The sequence below is a fragment of the Barbus barbus genome (assembly GCF_936440315.1).
Source record: "Barbus barbus genome assembly, chromosome: 15".
Lineage (NCBI taxonomy): Eukaryota > Metazoa > Chordata > Actinopteri > Cypriniformes > Cyprinidae > Barbus > Barbus barbus.
In genome coordinates this window covers 31,923,620-31,941,757 of record NC_136743.1, presented here as the reverse complement: position 1 = coordinate 31,941,757, position 18,138 = coordinate 31,923,620, and the positions used below count along the sequence as shown (strand labels likewise).

Sequence of the window (18,138 nt, the reverse complement as noted above, 5' to 3'; positions counted from 1 at the left end):
ACTTTGCAGGTATATGTCAACTTATTCTACTAACCCTAAACCTACCCTAACAGTCCACTCTGAGAGTTAGTAGACATGTAGCTGCAAATGAATGAGCATTAGTTGACATGTAGTTACTTATAGTTAGTAGAATGTCTAAAGTGGACTATCAAAATAAAGTGTAACCAACTAGTGTCCTAATGTGTGTGTGTGTGTGTGTGTGTGTTACCGTATGGAGTGGGTGGTGTGATGGGGAAGGCTGGTGTTGAGGGCATCACATCACTACCAGTGTCCAGTGAACTGTGAGACGAATACTGCACACCATCTGCTCTGAACACCGCTGCATGCTGCACACACACACACACACACACACACACACAGTCACTGGACAAACCTAGCAACACACCGAATGCAAGAATAACAAAGCTATAATTGATTGTGACTGCGTGCGCTGCACTTACAACAAAGCAAATCTGTGATCTGTGAGCAAATCTTTTGTCATTAAAGCAAAAAACAACCCCCCCCCCCAAGAAAAAAAACCCCTAAAGCAATCTGAAATTCATGCAAAATTTTTAATTAAACTTTTCAATCAAATTGTTTTGCTAATAATATAACGTGCAAATTAAATATTTGTATTAAACTAACATTAAACTATTTTAATTTAATTATTTTATTATTACAATTTAAAATAACTTTTCTATCTTCATATATATTAAAAATGTAATTTATTCCTCTGATGTGAAGCTGAATATCCAGCATCATTACTCCAGTCTTCAGTGTCACATGATCTTCAGAAATCAGTGTGTGTGTGTCGGACAGTGTGGGACAGTGTGTGTGTGTGTGTATGTGTGTGTGTGTGTGTGTGTGTGTGCGTCACCTGTGTGTACGGTGCAGCAGGGGTCAGTGTGTGTGTGTGTGTGTGAGAGAGAGTGTGTGTCACCTGTGTGTGTGGTGCAGCAGGAGTCAGTGTGTGTGTGTGTGTGTGGGTCAGTGTGTGTGTGTGTGTGTGTGTGTCACCTGTGTGTACGGTGCAGCAGGAGTCAGTGTGTGTGTGTGTGTGTCACCTGTGTGTACGGTGCAGCAGGAGTCAGTGTGTGTGTGTGTGAGAGAGAGTGTGAGTCACCTGTGTGTGTGGTGCAGCAGGAGTCAGTGTGTGTGTGTGTGTGTCACCTGTGTGTACGGTGCAGCAGGAGTCAGTGTGTGGGTCAGTGTGTGTGTGTGTGTGTCACCTGTGTGTACGGTGCAGCAGGAGTCAGTGTGTGTGTGTGTGTGTGTGGGTCAGTGTGTGTGTGTGCGTCACCTGTGTGTACGGTGCAGCAGGAGTCAGTGTGTGTGTGTCTGCTGTGTTCAGGTTCAGTGTCCAGGTCGTCTGTCCTCGTGCTCCAGTGAGCTCCGTCACGTCACTCGTCTTTGGGCTCATAATGAATCTGCGTTCTGATGAGACAAACGCACACACACACACACACACACACACACACACACACACACACACACACACACACAGAGAGATCAGTCTGACCACACACTCTGCTCCTCACATCACTGAACCAGTCATAGATTCATACTCCATGTTTGGAAAAGTTACTTTTAAAAGTAATGCATTACAATATTACATTAACTATAATTAATTGTGTTACTTAGTTACTTTTTATTGAAAGCATTACATAACTTTGGCGTTACTTTTTGTCAACTGGGCTTGCTCATTTATTTTTTAATAACAAAAAATCCCAAAGTTATATTTGTTGGCAATTGTGAGTGTCCTTCTCCAAAAGTGAGATGAGTAGTCCTCCGGCTGAAGGAACTATTTCTGCACTCACTCCTGATTTCTCTCAACACAGACAGGAGAGCTGTCAGTCAGTACATGGGAAGACTACGTGTATTTGGAAAAGTAACTAAGTAAAGATATTTTGTGGTAAATTTAAAAGTAATGCATTACTAGTTATTTAAAAAAAGGAATCCGATTACACAACTGGTATTACCCCCTACACTGACTGTACTATAATCATGATCATAAACCATCCATGAATAAGAAGAACAATCACCATAACAAGTGTGTTTCATGCTCCTGATTACTCTTTTAGGGCTTATTTTGTGATAGCGACCAATATGCATTATTCTGTATTTATCTCCACAAAATCTAGTTTACTGAATAAACATCTGGGCTTCTAATCAAAGGTTTCTGTTTAAAACCCATTACACCCGATCTGAATATCTGTGTGAAAGTTTAGAGATCACTGGAGCTGAAGAACACACAAAAATACAGGTCACACTTTAGTTTGGGGACCAATTCTCACTATTAACTAACTATTAACTACGACCATAACTATATACTATAAGAATGACTTTTGAACTCTTAGTCAGCTTCTTATTCATAGTTAGTAAGCTATTCTAAAATAAGGATCTAAAACATGCTCATGCAGAATAAGGCATTAATGTGCTTTATAAGTACAAGTAAACAGCCAATATGCAAGTAATATGCATACTAATAAGCAACCACTTAATCCTAATCCTAACCATTTGTAACCCTGCAGCACAAAAGCAGTCATCAGTAACACAGGTATATCTGTAGCAATAGACAACAATACATTGTATGGATCAAAATTATACATTTCTCTTTTATGACAAAAATCATTAGGATATTAAGATCATGTTCCATGAAGATATTTAGTAAATTTCCTGCTGTAAATATATCAAAACTTCATTTTTGATTAGTAATATGCATTGCTAAGAACTTCATTTGAACAACTTTAAAGGAGATTTTCTCAATATTTAGATTTTTTGCACCCTCAGATTCCAGATTTTCAAATATTGTCCTATCATAACAAACCATACATCAATGGAAAGATGGTTTATTCAGCGTATATTGAGTATATTATTATTACTGAGTATATCTCAATTTCAAAGTCTTGACCCTTATGACTGGTTTTGTGGTCCAGGGTCATATATACATGTACAAATACACACAGTTATCACTCAGGACCTAAATGCATAAATACACTGTAACAAATAATAACCATATGTGGACGAGTAAATGATGACAGAATGATCATGTTTGTGTGAATTATCACTTGTCTCAGGTGATTTCTCAGGCTTTAGGATTATTACTCCTGCACAGCAGAGCGTCAGTATTTGATGAGAGATCTCACCCGTCTGACGAGTCTGTGTGTCTGCCCCGCCGGCTCTGCTGAAGCAGCTGGGTTTGGTGGAGATGGGCACGAATGTGGGATCCAGGTCCAGGATGAGCTGGTTGAGCTGATGGATGGAGTTATCGATGTCCAGCGTCAGAGAGCTGAACTCCTCGTCGTGTTTCTTGTCTGTGTCTTGGCTCTGAGAGATGGCGGGGCTCGACGGACAACGGTTCTGCACTGAAACACAAACCACCGCCTCATTCATTAAAGTGCTCTTTTATACTAATCCAATGGAAAATCATGATTTCCACTTTACTCCTGATTCTGGTTCAGATTGAATAAAGGCAAATAACTTTCCTCATAAATAAATGAGAAGAATCAGTTTTGTTTAAATTGTTTTGTGTTCACATCAGAGTGTTGATGTGTTACTGACTGCTGAAATTATCTGGGGAGTTATTTTATTTATTATTTTGGTGCAAATTCTTTTAAGTAATAGATCAAAAATATGATGCATATTATAAAAAAAACTAATCTCTCAATAAACAGCGTGTTAACCTGCCATTGTTACCTTGTACTGCTACCTGATTTAACATATAACATTTTTTTAAAAGTTTTTTCAGCTGCTTACACACAGAATCTTTACTTAATCACAGAATTTCTGAAAGCTGACACTGTGATATTTTGAATGCAGTGCTTCATTTTGCAAGAGATGTGAGGCCTTTTGCAAGATTGAAAGCAAACGTTTTTTACTGTAAGCATTTGTGGTTGTGAATATAGTATTACACAGAACACAAGAAAAGAAACACATTAAGCATGAGTAGTTGTGTAGATGTGTGTTTATAGGCCTGTTCTAAAGGCATGATTGGTCGGTTTTTTTCAGCTGCTTAAACACATTTTCAAAACTTTGCCTCTTTTTTCAAAACTTTACACACAAATCCAAGAATTGCACACAAAATGCCTCACATCTGTTGCAAAACGAAGCACTGCATTCAAAATATCACAAACACATCTCAAAAGCAAACATTTGCAAACTTTGCCATAATATTAACTCCTGTTAGATTTGTGTGTGTTATATAGAGAATTGTGTGTTGTGTTTTGCAAAAAGTGTTTTATGAAATTGAAAACTGAGTCAAAGTTTGAGAATTGTGTTTTTCTGCTGTTTGGACTCTGTCAGAAACTGTGTGACAAGTAAAGATTCTGTGTGTAAGCAGCTGAAACAGACTGGAGTGGCTGGTTCTGCTCACCGGCGGCTTTAGGCAGCAGCTCCTGCAGGTGGTTGCTGAAGCGCTCCTCCGTGGCGTCCTCCTCCGGCAGGTACAAGTACTGCTGAGCTGCGACCAGCTGCTGCTGATGGACCCAGGTCTGTGTGGAGTATCCGGCGTGCTGGAACACATGAGGCTCGTCTGCGTGGCCGGGGCTGCCGAAGCCGTCTGACAGCAGTGAGTTCTGGCTGCTCTTGTGATAGGATGAGGAGAGCGTGCCCAGACTGTCCACGCTGTGCAGGTCGTGCCGTGAGGCCAGTGCTTCGTCGTCCAGGATGTCGGTCTCACGCTCCTTCGGTCTGTTTTCGAGGCTCGGCTGCGGGCCCAAGAGTGGCGGCTCCGGAGCGGCGCAGCCTCGGCTCGTCTCATCCAAGCCGAAGCCGCTGAGCAGCCGCTTGAGCTCCACACGCTCCTGCTGGCTGGGCTGCGGGGTTCTGGCCCAGCCCTCGGTGCGCAGCGAAGCACTGGACAGACCCGAGTCGCTGCTTGCCGAGAGCGTGTGGTCAGGGCTGGAGGACAGCGTGGCGCTGCTGCTGCCGTTCCTCCTCACCGAGCATCGGTCCAGCGTCAGAGCAGGAGACTGGAGAGGAGCCGCTGGCGAGAGAGGAGATGAAACACAACACTGCATGATGGAAACGAGCTCCTGCTGTTCACTGTCATCCACCAAATGAAAAGTGCATTCAATGTGCATGAATTAAAGTGCATTTTTGGTAACATTTTATTTTGATAGTCCACTCTACTAACAGTAAATAACATTGCAACTACATGTCAACTAGCAGTCATTAGAGCATTGGTCTCAAACTCAATTCCTGGAGGGCCACAGCTCTGGATAGTTTAGCTCCAACTCTAATCGACTCTAAAGACACACCTGATCCAGCTAATCAAGATCTTCAGGGTCACTAGAAACTTCCAAGCAGGTGTGATTTGGAGCTAAATTGACTTTGAGACCACTGCATTAGAGTATTAGTAGACTGTCTGCTCAATATCTGCTAACACTTTATTTTGATGGGTCCACAACATACAACATACTGACTATTAGAAACTTTGCAGGTATATGTCAACTTATTCTACTAACCATAAACTTACCCTAACAGTCCACTCTGAGAGTTAGTAGACACGTATCTGCAAATTTACTTAAAATTAGAAGAATGTTTAAAGTGGATTGTCAAAATAAAGTGCAACTGCATTTTTTAATGAAATACCACATTTGCTCATGTAATCGACAAAATGAGCCAGTTTACACCACATAGCGTCCCACAACAGAGTGTGATTTTAGTGTCTCTGATGTAGCATTATTATGTCTGTTAACATTTTAAAATACATTTAATTTTTAATATATTTTTATTTCACTTTCATTTTAGTGGATGTTTTAGTAATTTTGTCATTTTATTAGGGGCCATGCACCAAAGGTGCTTAGTAACCTATCCGTTAGATTTTCACCATCAATTCTGCTGTTAAACAACTATTAAAAAAACAAGTAAAGATACAAAATAATAAATGAAATGATACCATAAAATGTGAACAGATGGCATAAACAGCAGCATATTACCATTAACTACCTCCTAGCTCACAGCAGGTCTGTCTGTAAGGTTAAGTTTTATTAGTCTCCCTATGGAGAAAATGAATGCTGTTTTTACTGTTGTGCTCTGTAGGTACTGAACAAGCTGAGCCAGAATGAATGCTGCTCTTCTGACGTGTGTGACCGTGAGAAACTGTCATTTAGATTGTGAAGGTCAGTGAAAACACTAGACATGGTTAACTAGTATTACTAGTTAGAGCCCTGCATGGGCCTCAAATTTAAGCCCTAGCCCGGCCATGGCCCGAGACGCTCAGGCCAAACTAGAAGTTAGAAGTTATACTTTTTTATATCTTTTGATGTATTCAAAAGCCGAAACAACTCATGTGCCCTCAGGTCATGCTTTTTACAACACATACCAAGTTTGGTCAGAATCTGCTAAAGAGGTGCAGAGATATAGCCTCGTGTCCATTTTTACACAAACTTCATCAAATGTGTTAAAATGCTTTATGAAAACGGTTTGGTATATTAAAAAGCGTTTGATAATTTTTTGCTCTGAAGATGATCTGAGTCAATTATGGTGAAAATTGAACAAAGTTTGAAAATAAGATTTTTCAGGAAATTCACAATTATGAAACATTTTGACTGTAAACATTTAAATTTTGGTATGTACTCGACTCGAGATGAGCCAAGGAATCAGAGGAAAAAATAATTTGGCTTCTAGACCTTATGGTTTCAAAGCTATTAGCAGAAATATGGGTGCACATTTTGGCCTGTTGGTGGCGCTAGAGAGTTTGAGATAATGACTCAAAATGTGCTATAGTGACTGATCAGACTGTCCTCTATCTGTGGGCCAAATTTCATAACTTTCTCTCAAGCTGTTCTATGAGCTGCCATAGACTCCCAGAGTGGAAGAAGAAGAAGAAGAACACTACATTAGGCATTATGCTGGTTGGTTTAGTTCATGACTTATCAATTAACAAAATTAAACCAATTAACAAAATATATATTTTTCAATCCCTATGATAAAACTAAATACTTCCAGAAACAGCGTTGCTGGAAAAGTGGATGGCACTAATGAACTCTGTAATTATGAGAAAGTCTAACCACTGTGCCTGATGAAAATCTGCAGTCACCCCACACTGACCTGTGGTCAACAGCTTCAGCCGCACCATGGTTTTATTATAGTAAAAGTGTAGTCACAATGGTTTTTGGCATATTGACTACCTTTTGAATAACCACAGTTTTACTACACATACCATGGTTAAACTATGGTTAGTGCAGCAAAATCATGGTTAATTTTCATAACTGATGTGTGGAGTGAAAAGCAAACAGCTTGATGACTATTGAGTGTCTACTAGCTGCAAACCACAGATACGCTCACTGCAAATGATCCAGTCTCCAGGTATTCACAACACTTCTTATAGCTGCTCATATCTCCGGTCTGAAGTGAAGCAGTGACTGGTAGGTGCTGGTGTTTTTCTCTCACAGGTGTGTGTTTGTGCTCCAGTAATGCTGTTCATCTGCGCTTGTTTTCCTCCTGAACTGAAGGAGAGTCAGTGAGACTCAGGGGTGGGGCTATTCTTCCATATATGGAGATCGGAATGTAAACAGGGGGTGGAGCATGAGAAGAGGGGCGGGGCTGAGGAGGAGTTATCTGACACTACAGCTCTGCAGGGACGGGGAGGAGCAGCCAAAATATTAAACACAGCGTTGTTATGTCTTCATTACTTGGTTATATAAATAGCATATTAAATTGCACATTAATAACAAAATAATCATTATTTCAAAATAATGAATCAAGTTTAATTACTAATGATATTGCTTATTTTTAGTATTGTTAAAGCTGTGAGGGAAACATTCTCTTCTATTGTGTTTATTGTTGGAGCAGTAGTGTAACGATACCTTAATAACGACCTGTCCAGCAAGCATTAATATCAGCACGTTATTTCTTAACAATTTTGTTTCTTATTCGTGGCTAACGATAAAACAAACCAATTAGTTAGTTATTAAATTCATGAGCACAGGTAAACGCGATCTTTGGCAAATAACTTCAGACTTCAAAAATCACATAGCACAGACATGAGATTTCTTAATAGAATCAAAGTTTATTTCACTACTCTAACACAATACTAAGCTAAACGACACAAAACAGAATACGTAAACACACACGGTTTTGATCTGAAGAGAGTTCTAGGTTCTACTGTTCGTTCTCACGAATGCTTTACTTCGACCTGAGGGACTCACAAGCAGGAATTTCACTATCTTTACTCTTAAAAGACAAATACAACCAGTTTCCAGCAGATTTAGAAAATATTGTTTACTTTCGGTTGAGTTCAGTTCTTTCCCGGTTCCAGAAGGACCGTGCGCGGATTGGCGGCTTGGGAGGTCGTCGTCACGAGGATACTCTTCAGTGGTTGGTCGGCTTCGTTCTGACTTGATGACGCTCCCAGGAAGTTGGTTTCAGTTCTGATGTTAAAGTTCTCTTGAAGTTAAACTGAGGCTTTGGATGTTAAAGTTTCTTTTGAAGTTTAACTTGATCGCTGTTGCAATGCTCGGCCGTGATGTTAGTGGCATAAAGCGCTTAGCAGCGTGTGAGCAAACAGAGAGACGAGCGAGTTGAGTTTCCCTCCGAACTTTTCTTGACTTCTTAGAAAACACTTGGGTGTCTGTCTTTAACGGGTCGATTTAGGATCTGCCCACGGGCGACTGACCCAATCGGATTCTTCCTTCTTCCCCGCACAGCCTTCTTTCCATGCATACATTATCCGTTCAGTTATTTTATCACATGAAGAACTTATTGACAGCAGATTTCTATTCGTATTGTAATCATACCTTGATGAGAAAAGACAATTTTCATGAAACAATCCTTAATTCTAACTAATCTCCAATTATGTGAAACAGAACAAATAGTGATCAGGAATATTATGCATCAAAAGATTACAACAATATCATAAGTTCCAATAACACAGCAAGCCTTTACATGTCATGAAAACAACCTTAATATATATTGTGAATATATTGTATATATTATTTTGGAATATATTGCTTTAATAGCAGAAACTAGTATAATCTGTCCCTTTTAAAATACTTGAGCAAAGCATTGCCTCTCTGTGCCTGTTAAAGGCGCGTTCCTGGAATGTGCTGATAACGCGAGGTCATAATGTCACTTTTTGGGAAGATCTGGAGATTTTCTTAGTTGGAAGTCGATTGTAAAAACATCATCTTCAACGATACCATCATTACGTTACCGCGTCAATGGTCAGGGAGCGTCAGGGGGATCTGTGTTGGAACTTTTTCCAGACGCTGAGGTCTTTGCCCTGTTCGACTTTATTTATGATAAATCCAGCCAAGCACTTACGGTTCTCTTCTCTAAAGACATCCAGATGTTCTTCTCAAATATATTCTGGGTTTTAGAGGTCTCCTGAGACCAGAAGATTTAGGACAGGAGATCAGCAGGAGGGAAGCTTTGATTCCCGCTCGAGAATGTTTTGTCCAAAATTATGTGTTCTGGTTTCGACCAGTTCCTACACTACAATCACTTCCTCACTGCAGAAACACAAAGAGACATGCTCTGAGCTACAGGAACCAGTTCAGCTCTAACGTTCATTAACACAGAACATGTCCTTAGCATGTTAACATCCAGCTAGAAAACATGCTATCTACCTTTTACTATTTACAATAGTTGGACCGAGGCTATGGAATAACCTTCCTTTACCTGTGAAAGCTTCAAATTCTGTCTGTGAGTTTAAAACTAAATTGAAATCTTATTTTCTTACCTTGGCTTTTTAAAATTTAAGTTTGTAGGCTATGTTAAATTATCTTTTGAGTTTACTGATGTTATTTTTACTGGTTTTTATTTTATTTGTAGCCTACATCACCATGGTCAACTGTTTTTTTCCGTCCTTAATAAATACAAATACCTGAGGGAAGATGTCTTTCACTATTGTAAGTTAATGTTGTTAAATAGAGAAACAAAATTATACATTTTTAAAATGTCTATAACTTCTAGTGCATTATAAGAGGAGCAGGAAGAAGCCCTTTTAATGGCGAGTGATATTTTGGCTAATTTTATTTGCTGGGCTGTTGTCACGGTGCACACACGAGGAGGATACAGGAACGTAGGGTTTACGTTAGGGGGAATAATTAGGTTTGCCCCCAAAGCTGCGTTAGTCCAGGGCCCCGCAGAGGCTTGACGTGGCCCTGTATATGTGTATCAGGACAGAGCGCCGTCAGTGCCGTCTTTGTGTGCGCTTTGGATGAGAGTCAGCGCGAGACGTGAGCAGAGAAAAGGTACCACTCTCAGAAAACGTATAAATAAAGATACTTTTAGATGTTTAATTACTATTTGGAGCACACGGATCGCTAGACAAGGCTTAATGAACTCATTTTTGTGAAAATCTCAAATGCGACCAACATGACATTTTTTGCATGCAGCTTAAAATTAGCCTGTATTGACACTCATTTTGCCAGCACAGGTCACATATTGTCTTTTTTTTTTTTTTTGCTCTGTTTCGCTAAATAAAAAAGCCATGTTGTGCATCTCAGCGCAACACACAGCAATGTTTCCTTACTTGAGTGAATTTGTGTTTTGAACTGATCCATTCATAAAAATTCATAGCTTTCAGTCGCGTGACCGGGTTGAAGACCTGGAGGGCAAAACATCCAGAGAACTGCAGCACTGTCAGCCTTTCAGTTTTCCATCTGTTTCCAAGCTGCAAATATTTAGATCACCTCTCAAAAGAACAAAACAAAGATATGTGAACAAAATGCAAGTTTTGGTCATTTGCAATCCATATTATATGCACCCGCTGCAATATTTCAATCACCAAACAACGCAACAAAATGTTGTGAAAAACCCTTAAAGTGCATTAATGTATTTAAAATAGTGATATTAAAAGAACAGATTCAGTACACACCTCGTTGATCAAGCTTACTTTATATAGGCAAGCAGATGAGTCTGGAATATGAACGTAATGCCATAAACAGTTTCCGTGCTTTCCAATGGTTTTCTATGAGAAATCATTTAATGTGTTGCTTTTATAATCTGGGTTCATCTGCTTGCATGTACATGCATCTTCAGTAAGGTGTGCATTTCACCTTTCAATATCTGCATTTTACTGCATTACTACTTAATGTAAACTGCACAGAAATAGCTGGCGGTGAACTCGTTTTGCCCTCCAGGTTGGCGTTCCTACAAGGGTGTGACGTCACGTGAAAACTATCAATACTTTCTTACTTTGTTCCTGAATGAATCAGTCGTTTTGAAAGAATTGATTGAATAAATGACTCCGTGAATCACTTGTTAAGACAGTGGCTTACTGCCACCTACTGGTGATTGTAGCTTCATTTTTAAAAGTACCATTCTATTTTTTTCCTATCATTTCATATCTATATATAATTTTTTTTTATATTTAAAACATCAATTATTTATGCAAATTGTAAGTGCAGTGTAAATGCATGTGCAAGTGCTAAAAAAAATAAATGAATAGAATCCTGCATGTTTAATTACACTTAGCTTTATTTTAAATGACTTTTACCATCCATAGAAACTTTCCATTCCACAAAAAGTTCCTTATAGTGGAGAAAAAAAGTTCTTCAGATTATTAAACTGCTTCTTCACACTAAGAAAATGGTTCTTTTGAAGAACTATTCACTGAAAGCTTATTTGAGGAACCCAAACAGTTCTGTTATGGAATCACTATGGGGGAAGAAAGAGAAACCTTTTTGGAAGGTTTATTTTTTGCTAGTGCATGAAGACACGGTTGATAGTGATAAACTTGCATTGAACCCGGAATATTTCTTTAAAGCTGCTCAATGTAGAAACCGAAGCATCTCAGCACGTTCAGTCAGCTGTGTCAGACTACAACCATTTCCTCTAAAGTCTGCATTAAAATCATTTAATTTTCTGTCTCTTTCAGACGTGCCTTGAGAGAGGCGTATGGCGTTTGTATTGTGTTTTGTCATCAAAAGCAGACAGAATTAGCCAGCACAAACAAAACATTATAATTACAATTCCAGTCATCTTCCTGCCAAAACCTCAGCATCACAACTGTGTGAGTCAACAAGACTGACCATAGACCAGCTAAACCAACACCGCGCTGACATACGCACACGCACAACACTGATCCTCCCGTCACCGGATCAGATGAGCAGGACTGAACCTTGTCACCGAGCTTCATTTGAAACGGTGCTCAAATTGGCTGTAATCCAATAGCAGCCTAAATTATGAAGTCATTTGCATTTTTACTCCAAAATGATGTTCTGTGGTTTTCTTCCTGTCTGGTTCTGGTTCCTCCTTCAGTGTGTCTGGCACAACAACACACATGGGACAAACTACATGCTCATTCTAGGTCTAGGGGTTTGTTCAAATCACTTGCACCAGCTAGCGATGCAAGCCGGAGGAAGCAGCTCTAAAATCAATTCACGGTATTATCAGTACTGTCTTGTTATTCCTGCAATCTTTGCACACACAGGGCAATCTCTGCAAAAGACAGCACTATACCATTATTATCTGACGGTTTCCTGTAACCCGCGGACTGGCATACGGACATCTGCAGAGCTCAGGACAGTGATGGTGCAGAGATGTGGAATTTCTGTGAGCTTTGAGTCAGCGTGTGCATGTGAAAACAGGGCCTGGAGTCTGCCGCAGGAATGCTCCTTAGAATGAGGCGTCTGTTTGAGCTTGATCAAACCCTCATCATTAAAGGTGCTGGAACTTGTTTCCATGAATATTTTTATTCAAAACAGCTGCGGGGGACCTGTGATTTTGGCCAGACTATTCCTGTGTTTGTGAGTTTGAGACGGGTGCGAATTCTGCAGCGCACATGAAGTCCTGCCATCAGCCTCACCACAGTCAGAAAAAGATGCATGGACTCTCGGGGTGGTTTCAGTGTGTGTGTGTGTGTGTGTGTGTGTGTGTGTGTGTGAAACAGCAAAGCCACAGTACAGAAAAAGACACAGACTGAAAATTGCCCAACTATGCAAAACAACAAACCTTTTAAGACGAGCTCAGGCAGCAGATGTGATATATCATATAACTGAAGGAAGGTTATGCTTTAAAAGGACAATGGGGTTGTACAGTAGGTAGGGGTGGGCAATGTACCGTAAACACGATCAACCGGTAGAAATTTGTGATCGTGGTTACACGCTCATGTGACATTGCTGTGCTACGTGGTCACGAAAACGTATCGTTTGCACACATTAAGCATTGCGTTTTAAAACACTTGATTTTAAGCTGTTGAAACGCAATCAGCAGTGAAAGAGAACTCATTTGGCTATATGCATGCGATGTCTGAGAGATTGTTTCTGAGCGGCGCATGCACGTGAAGACGGTGCTCGTAGAGCGACGGAGTATTGAACAGAGCTATTTTTGCCACTTTATAGGCCTTGAACGGTTAAATTCACACATTTGTATGTCAAAATGCCCATCTTTTCAAGTGAAAGCAAACGGCTGAGAAAGAAAACGCATGTATATTGCATCTGGGCAGCTCTTAAAGTGACAGCAGTCTAATATTTCTGCTGTCTGTAATTCATGTGAGAGAAAATCTCTCACTGCTCTTGACTAAATCACTTTTGCAACTTTAATAAGAAGAAATTATGCAGAATATGCAGTATTTTTATTCATTTGATTACTTGAAATTTCTTATTTATTTGTTCTGTTATTTTTATTTTTATTTTTGTCCTATTGCTTGTAAGTAGTTTCTTATTCTTATTTAATCACTGTCTGTTTACTTGTCTTCAGTGAGCTTGAGTTTTTTTTTACATATAGTGTGATAGAATGTTTTGGTCGTATCGTCCACCACTAACAGTAGTTTCTTCTGAACAGGTAAGCTAAACTCAAGCTAAAGTTTTTATAATGTACTATTGCTCATATGATATTGATTTTATATTACAGATCAACAGACAAGTATGTTCAATATATTTAAATACGTAAAGAAGCACAACGGAGGGGACCAAAGACCTATGGATTTATGCCACGGATTCACGAACTGCTGTCGCTATTTTAAAAAAGATATGACTTATTAAAAAAGATAAGCCTTATTTGGACAAAAGTTTGAAATTAATTTAAAAACTAATACCAATTTGGTTAAGTGAATGATTAAATGACTCACTGATAAAGACTTCTCTCACTTGTTTCATTCCTTAAAGAATCAGTATTTTTTGATTGAACCAGTTGAGTAAATGATTCAGTGACTCACTCACACAGTCATTTGTTGCCACCTACTGGTGTAATCATGTAACCTGCAGAAAGAATCACTGTAGAATCATTTGGACGGTTATATCAGCACTGAGCCAGTCAGATTACAGGACCAGAACTTACAGTTGTGTGTATTTAAAACAGGATAAATACAGTCCCCATGTACAACTCCTATTTTTGAACCTAATTAAGTTGCTGGACACACTATAACATAAAACAAGTCAAACATTTGTCCTTTGTTTGTTTGTTGTTAGTAATTGGATAATGATGCCAACCCCTCAGAGGACCTCAGATGATGCCACCCCTCAAACAACATATTCATTCAACATCATTGCTGTTAATAGTGTTCAGCGTCTGTTTGATTACGTCATTAACTAACTGCATGACTTTACTGTACTTTTCTTCCATATGGACATCAACTTGAGGAGTCACCACTGATAAGCTACTAAATATAATGTAGAAAATTTTCCATAAAGCTACTTTGCATTGATTTGCGTCGTGAAAAGCGCTATACAAATAAACTTGAATAATGGTGCAATTCACAATATGAGCGTAAAACATGCTGCTGACAAACAAACAACACACTCTGGAGTATCTTTGAGGTGATTTGAGCATGTATGTGAAGCCAGAGCTTCTTCAGCATCATATAATCTCAAGCACATGTCCTTCCTTTAATAAATAAGCATTCACATCTTCCTACCTTCTGCAGTGCAGATGTTCTGGTAGGAGTTCCATTTAGAGAGGGAATCTGTGCTCATGTAGTCAACCGTCACATCTGGGCCATTGTGCCAGCGATCTGAACCTGAGTGAACAACAGACCGATGGATAAGAGCTAGACCGCAGTCCCTCGTGTGTACAGCACTGCCTCACAGGACATGAGGAGTGGAGAAACTTCAGTATTACCTGACAAGAATACAGAAAAACCCACCTGAAATTCTTTCTGGGCCATCAGAGAAAACTAACTCCACTTTCCCATAATCTGGAAATCTGACATCTGAAACTGAAACATCAGAATATCAACACAACTACATTTTCATTCCAAATAACCTCAGTGCTCCTGAATGGGTCACTGCATCAGTAGTGGTCAGACGGCCCATTGCTGACCTTTGTTAGCGTGCTCCATGTCGTCTTTCTGAAACACGAGGCTGTAGGCCTGAACGGCTCCTGTGTGAAACTGAACTCTGAATATGAGGTCTCGCTCAGATCCGCTGCTCTTATGGAAGCATTTCACCTGCAGACAGAAGGGAGAACATTGATACACAATGGAGAGAACAACACAGCATTCCTCACTGACATAAAGACATGGATGAAGGATGCAGAAGTGCTGCTCTGATCACCAAATCACTAAACGTCCATCTAATGTGTTTCGTTTTCCTCCATTACATTCACTTTCATTCTTTATCCCCTTTATTTTATCAAGCATCTAAAGCATTTATAAACACAAAGCACTCAAACCTGTTCTGTCTGGATGTAAATTCTAGAATACTCTGCTTTGATGAGAGCTTTTCAGTCGTATGCTGGCATGATTAAATGATGATAAAGTGCATGAATTCTTTCTGTAGGTGCAGTTACACATTTGTTATTGACCAACATGTATCTTAAATGCTTATTCTGTGTTTATTTAGGGTTTGTTTGTACCATAATATCTCCCTTCAGTAGCTGTGCTGGTTCGAGAGCGATGCAGATCCTGTGTCTGTGAGCGGCTCCAACGTGACTGCAAGATATGTTCAGAAATCTCAATCAAACCAGGGTTTTTATCATTAACAAACTAAAACATGAAAAACATTAATTACTTGAAACAAATTATACATTAAACTAAAAAAACTTATAATTTTCACTTATTTTACATTGCAAAGTACTAAAATAAATGGAACTAAATAAAACTTAATAAAAAATAGTGCCGGGCAATGATTGATTGTGATTAATCGCATCAAGTTTTTGTGTACATACGGTAATATATGTGTGTGTACTGTGTATATTTATTCTGTATATATAAAGACATGCATATATATATATATATATATATATATATATATATATATATATATATATATATATATATATATATATATATATATATATATATATATATATATATATATATATATATATATATATAGCATAGGATAGAGAGTTGGACTTGTAACCCAAAGGTCGTGGGTTCAAGTCTCAGGTCCGGCAGGGATTGTAGGTGGGGGGGGGGGGGGGGGGGGGTACCACGACACCTCAATACCACGACTGAGGTGAGACCATTGAGCAAGGCACCGGACCCCCAACTGCTCCCTGGGCGGCGCAGCATTAGCTGCCCACTGCTCCGGGTGTGTGTTCACTACTGGTGTATGTTCACTACTGAGTGTACACTTGGATGGGTTAAATGCAGAGCACTAATTCTGAGTATGGGTCACCATACTTGGCCACACACCACTTCCCTTATATTTACATGTATATAATTATATTCATATAATTTATGTTATATATAAATATATTTAATATATAAACAACCTACTTGTCTTAAATATATACATGCATGTGTGTGTATTTATATATAAATATATGTGTGTATTTATTATATATACATATATACACAGTACACATACATATATTATGTACACACATGTTGGTTTTTGTGGTTTATGGGGACTCTCCATAGGCGTAATGGTTTTTATACTGAACAAACTGTGTGTGCTATTGCCCTACACCAACCCTACACCTAAACTTAGCCCTCACAGGAAACATGCTGCATTTTTAGATTTTCAAAAAAAACACCATTTAGTATGTTTAAGCCTTTTGAATTACGGGGACATAGGCAGTGTCCTCATAAACCACCTTCATATTGTAATACCTCTGTCATAATACACATTTGTGTCCTCATAAACCACATAAACATGCACACACACACACACAGTGTAATATATATATATATAGGATGCGATTAATCATGATTAATCATTGTCCAGCACTAATAAAAAAACTATGTAGAAATTAATACATAAACAAAAATAAACAATTAATAAAATGAATAAAAACAACAAAATTACTAAAACTTTAACTAAAATAAAAATAAAAACAAAACCCAAATGAAATCCAATTCAAAATATTTACAAAAACTATAAAAGCATATCATTGCTACTAAAAGCACGCCGAATCAAACATGAGCATGAGATATTAAATCCAATCAGAATGTATCTATATAGGCTGTCATTAACATGCAGTGATGAGGATGGACTCACTAGACTCCGGAGACATAGACCACCTGCATGCCCTGATACACCTTCAGATACAGCTGACACACTGCAAAACATCACGATGCAAGAGTAAGTACCAGTTATTTTTAAATCTGCTCCAGTTCTGGCTGTTCTAGCACTGCATTTTTAGGTTCAATATGTCTTTCCAGCACTGTCTTCTGTTGCGCACTAACTGTAACACATGATGCAACATCCTTCCACATGAAGTCCAGAAGAGCACTGACCTCCAGCAGGGTCAAAGCAAGGCACGCCGTGAATGAGGATGCCGTGGAGGAAGAGAGGAGACGTGTTCATCTTGATGGAGCCGCTCAGGAGACTGCGGAGGATCGACACGTACCTGGACAAACAGCAGAGCTTCATCTGACACGGAATAATCAAGTGTGCTCATTTATGAGCTATTCAGGCCTTCTTACATCAAGACAAATCCAATTATATTTACTTATGTATGCACTCAATCTACTGCATGTCTTCTGTCGTCCGATTGATAGTTTTATCCAGTAAAAGCTCTTTTAGTGTAATTGTACAAGCGTCCAGCTTCAGCTTCAGTGTCAAATCTGTACTGATTTTGATCAAGTAAAGGTCAGAATAACTGCAGTCATATCTCCAGATGAACTCTTACTGGACTGAAGCAGCTCAGCTTTACTTGATTCTCCATCAATCATTTTCTAGAAAAATCAGTGCGTCTCAAATCTGATCATCAGGATTTTTTGAGGAGCGTTTGTTTCCAGAAGCTTTACTTTCTCTGTTCCTCAGCGGAGGAATGATCTTCATCTCACATCTTCTGAGGAGCGTTTATTTCTTCATCTCT

At 39.1% G+C, this 18,138-nt stretch overlaps 1 protein-coding gene across 1 annotated transcript in view; it reads right to left on the bottom strand.

Annotated features, from left to right (window-relative positions):
* Positions 1-18,138, bottom strand: part of LOC306880787 (tensin-3-like) — a 45,837-nt gene that overhangs the window by 13,902 nt on the left and 13,797 nt on the right. Inside the window, exons 7-16 of the mRNA XM_079434552.1 lie at positions 17,555-17,667; positions 17,316-17,376; positions 15,724-15,799; positions 15,190-15,316; positions 15,014-15,085; positions 14,786-14,887; positions 4,352-4,963; positions 3,126-3,344; positions 1,280-1,413; positions 209-326 (exon numbers count right to left, since the gene is read on the bottom strand). Coding sequence (XP_079290678.1) covers positions 209-326; positions 1,280-1,413; positions 3,126-3,344; positions 4,352-4,963; positions 14,786-14,887; positions 15,014-15,085; positions 15,190-15,316; positions 15,724-15,799; positions 17,316-17,376; positions 17,555-17,667 — 1,634 coding nt within the window. The remainder of the gene's footprint in view (positions 1-208; positions 327-1,279; positions 1,414-3,125; positions 3,345-4,351; positions 4,964-14,785; positions 14,888-15,013; positions 15,086-15,189; positions 15,317-15,723; positions 15,800-17,315; positions 17,377-17,554; positions 17,668-18,138) is intronic.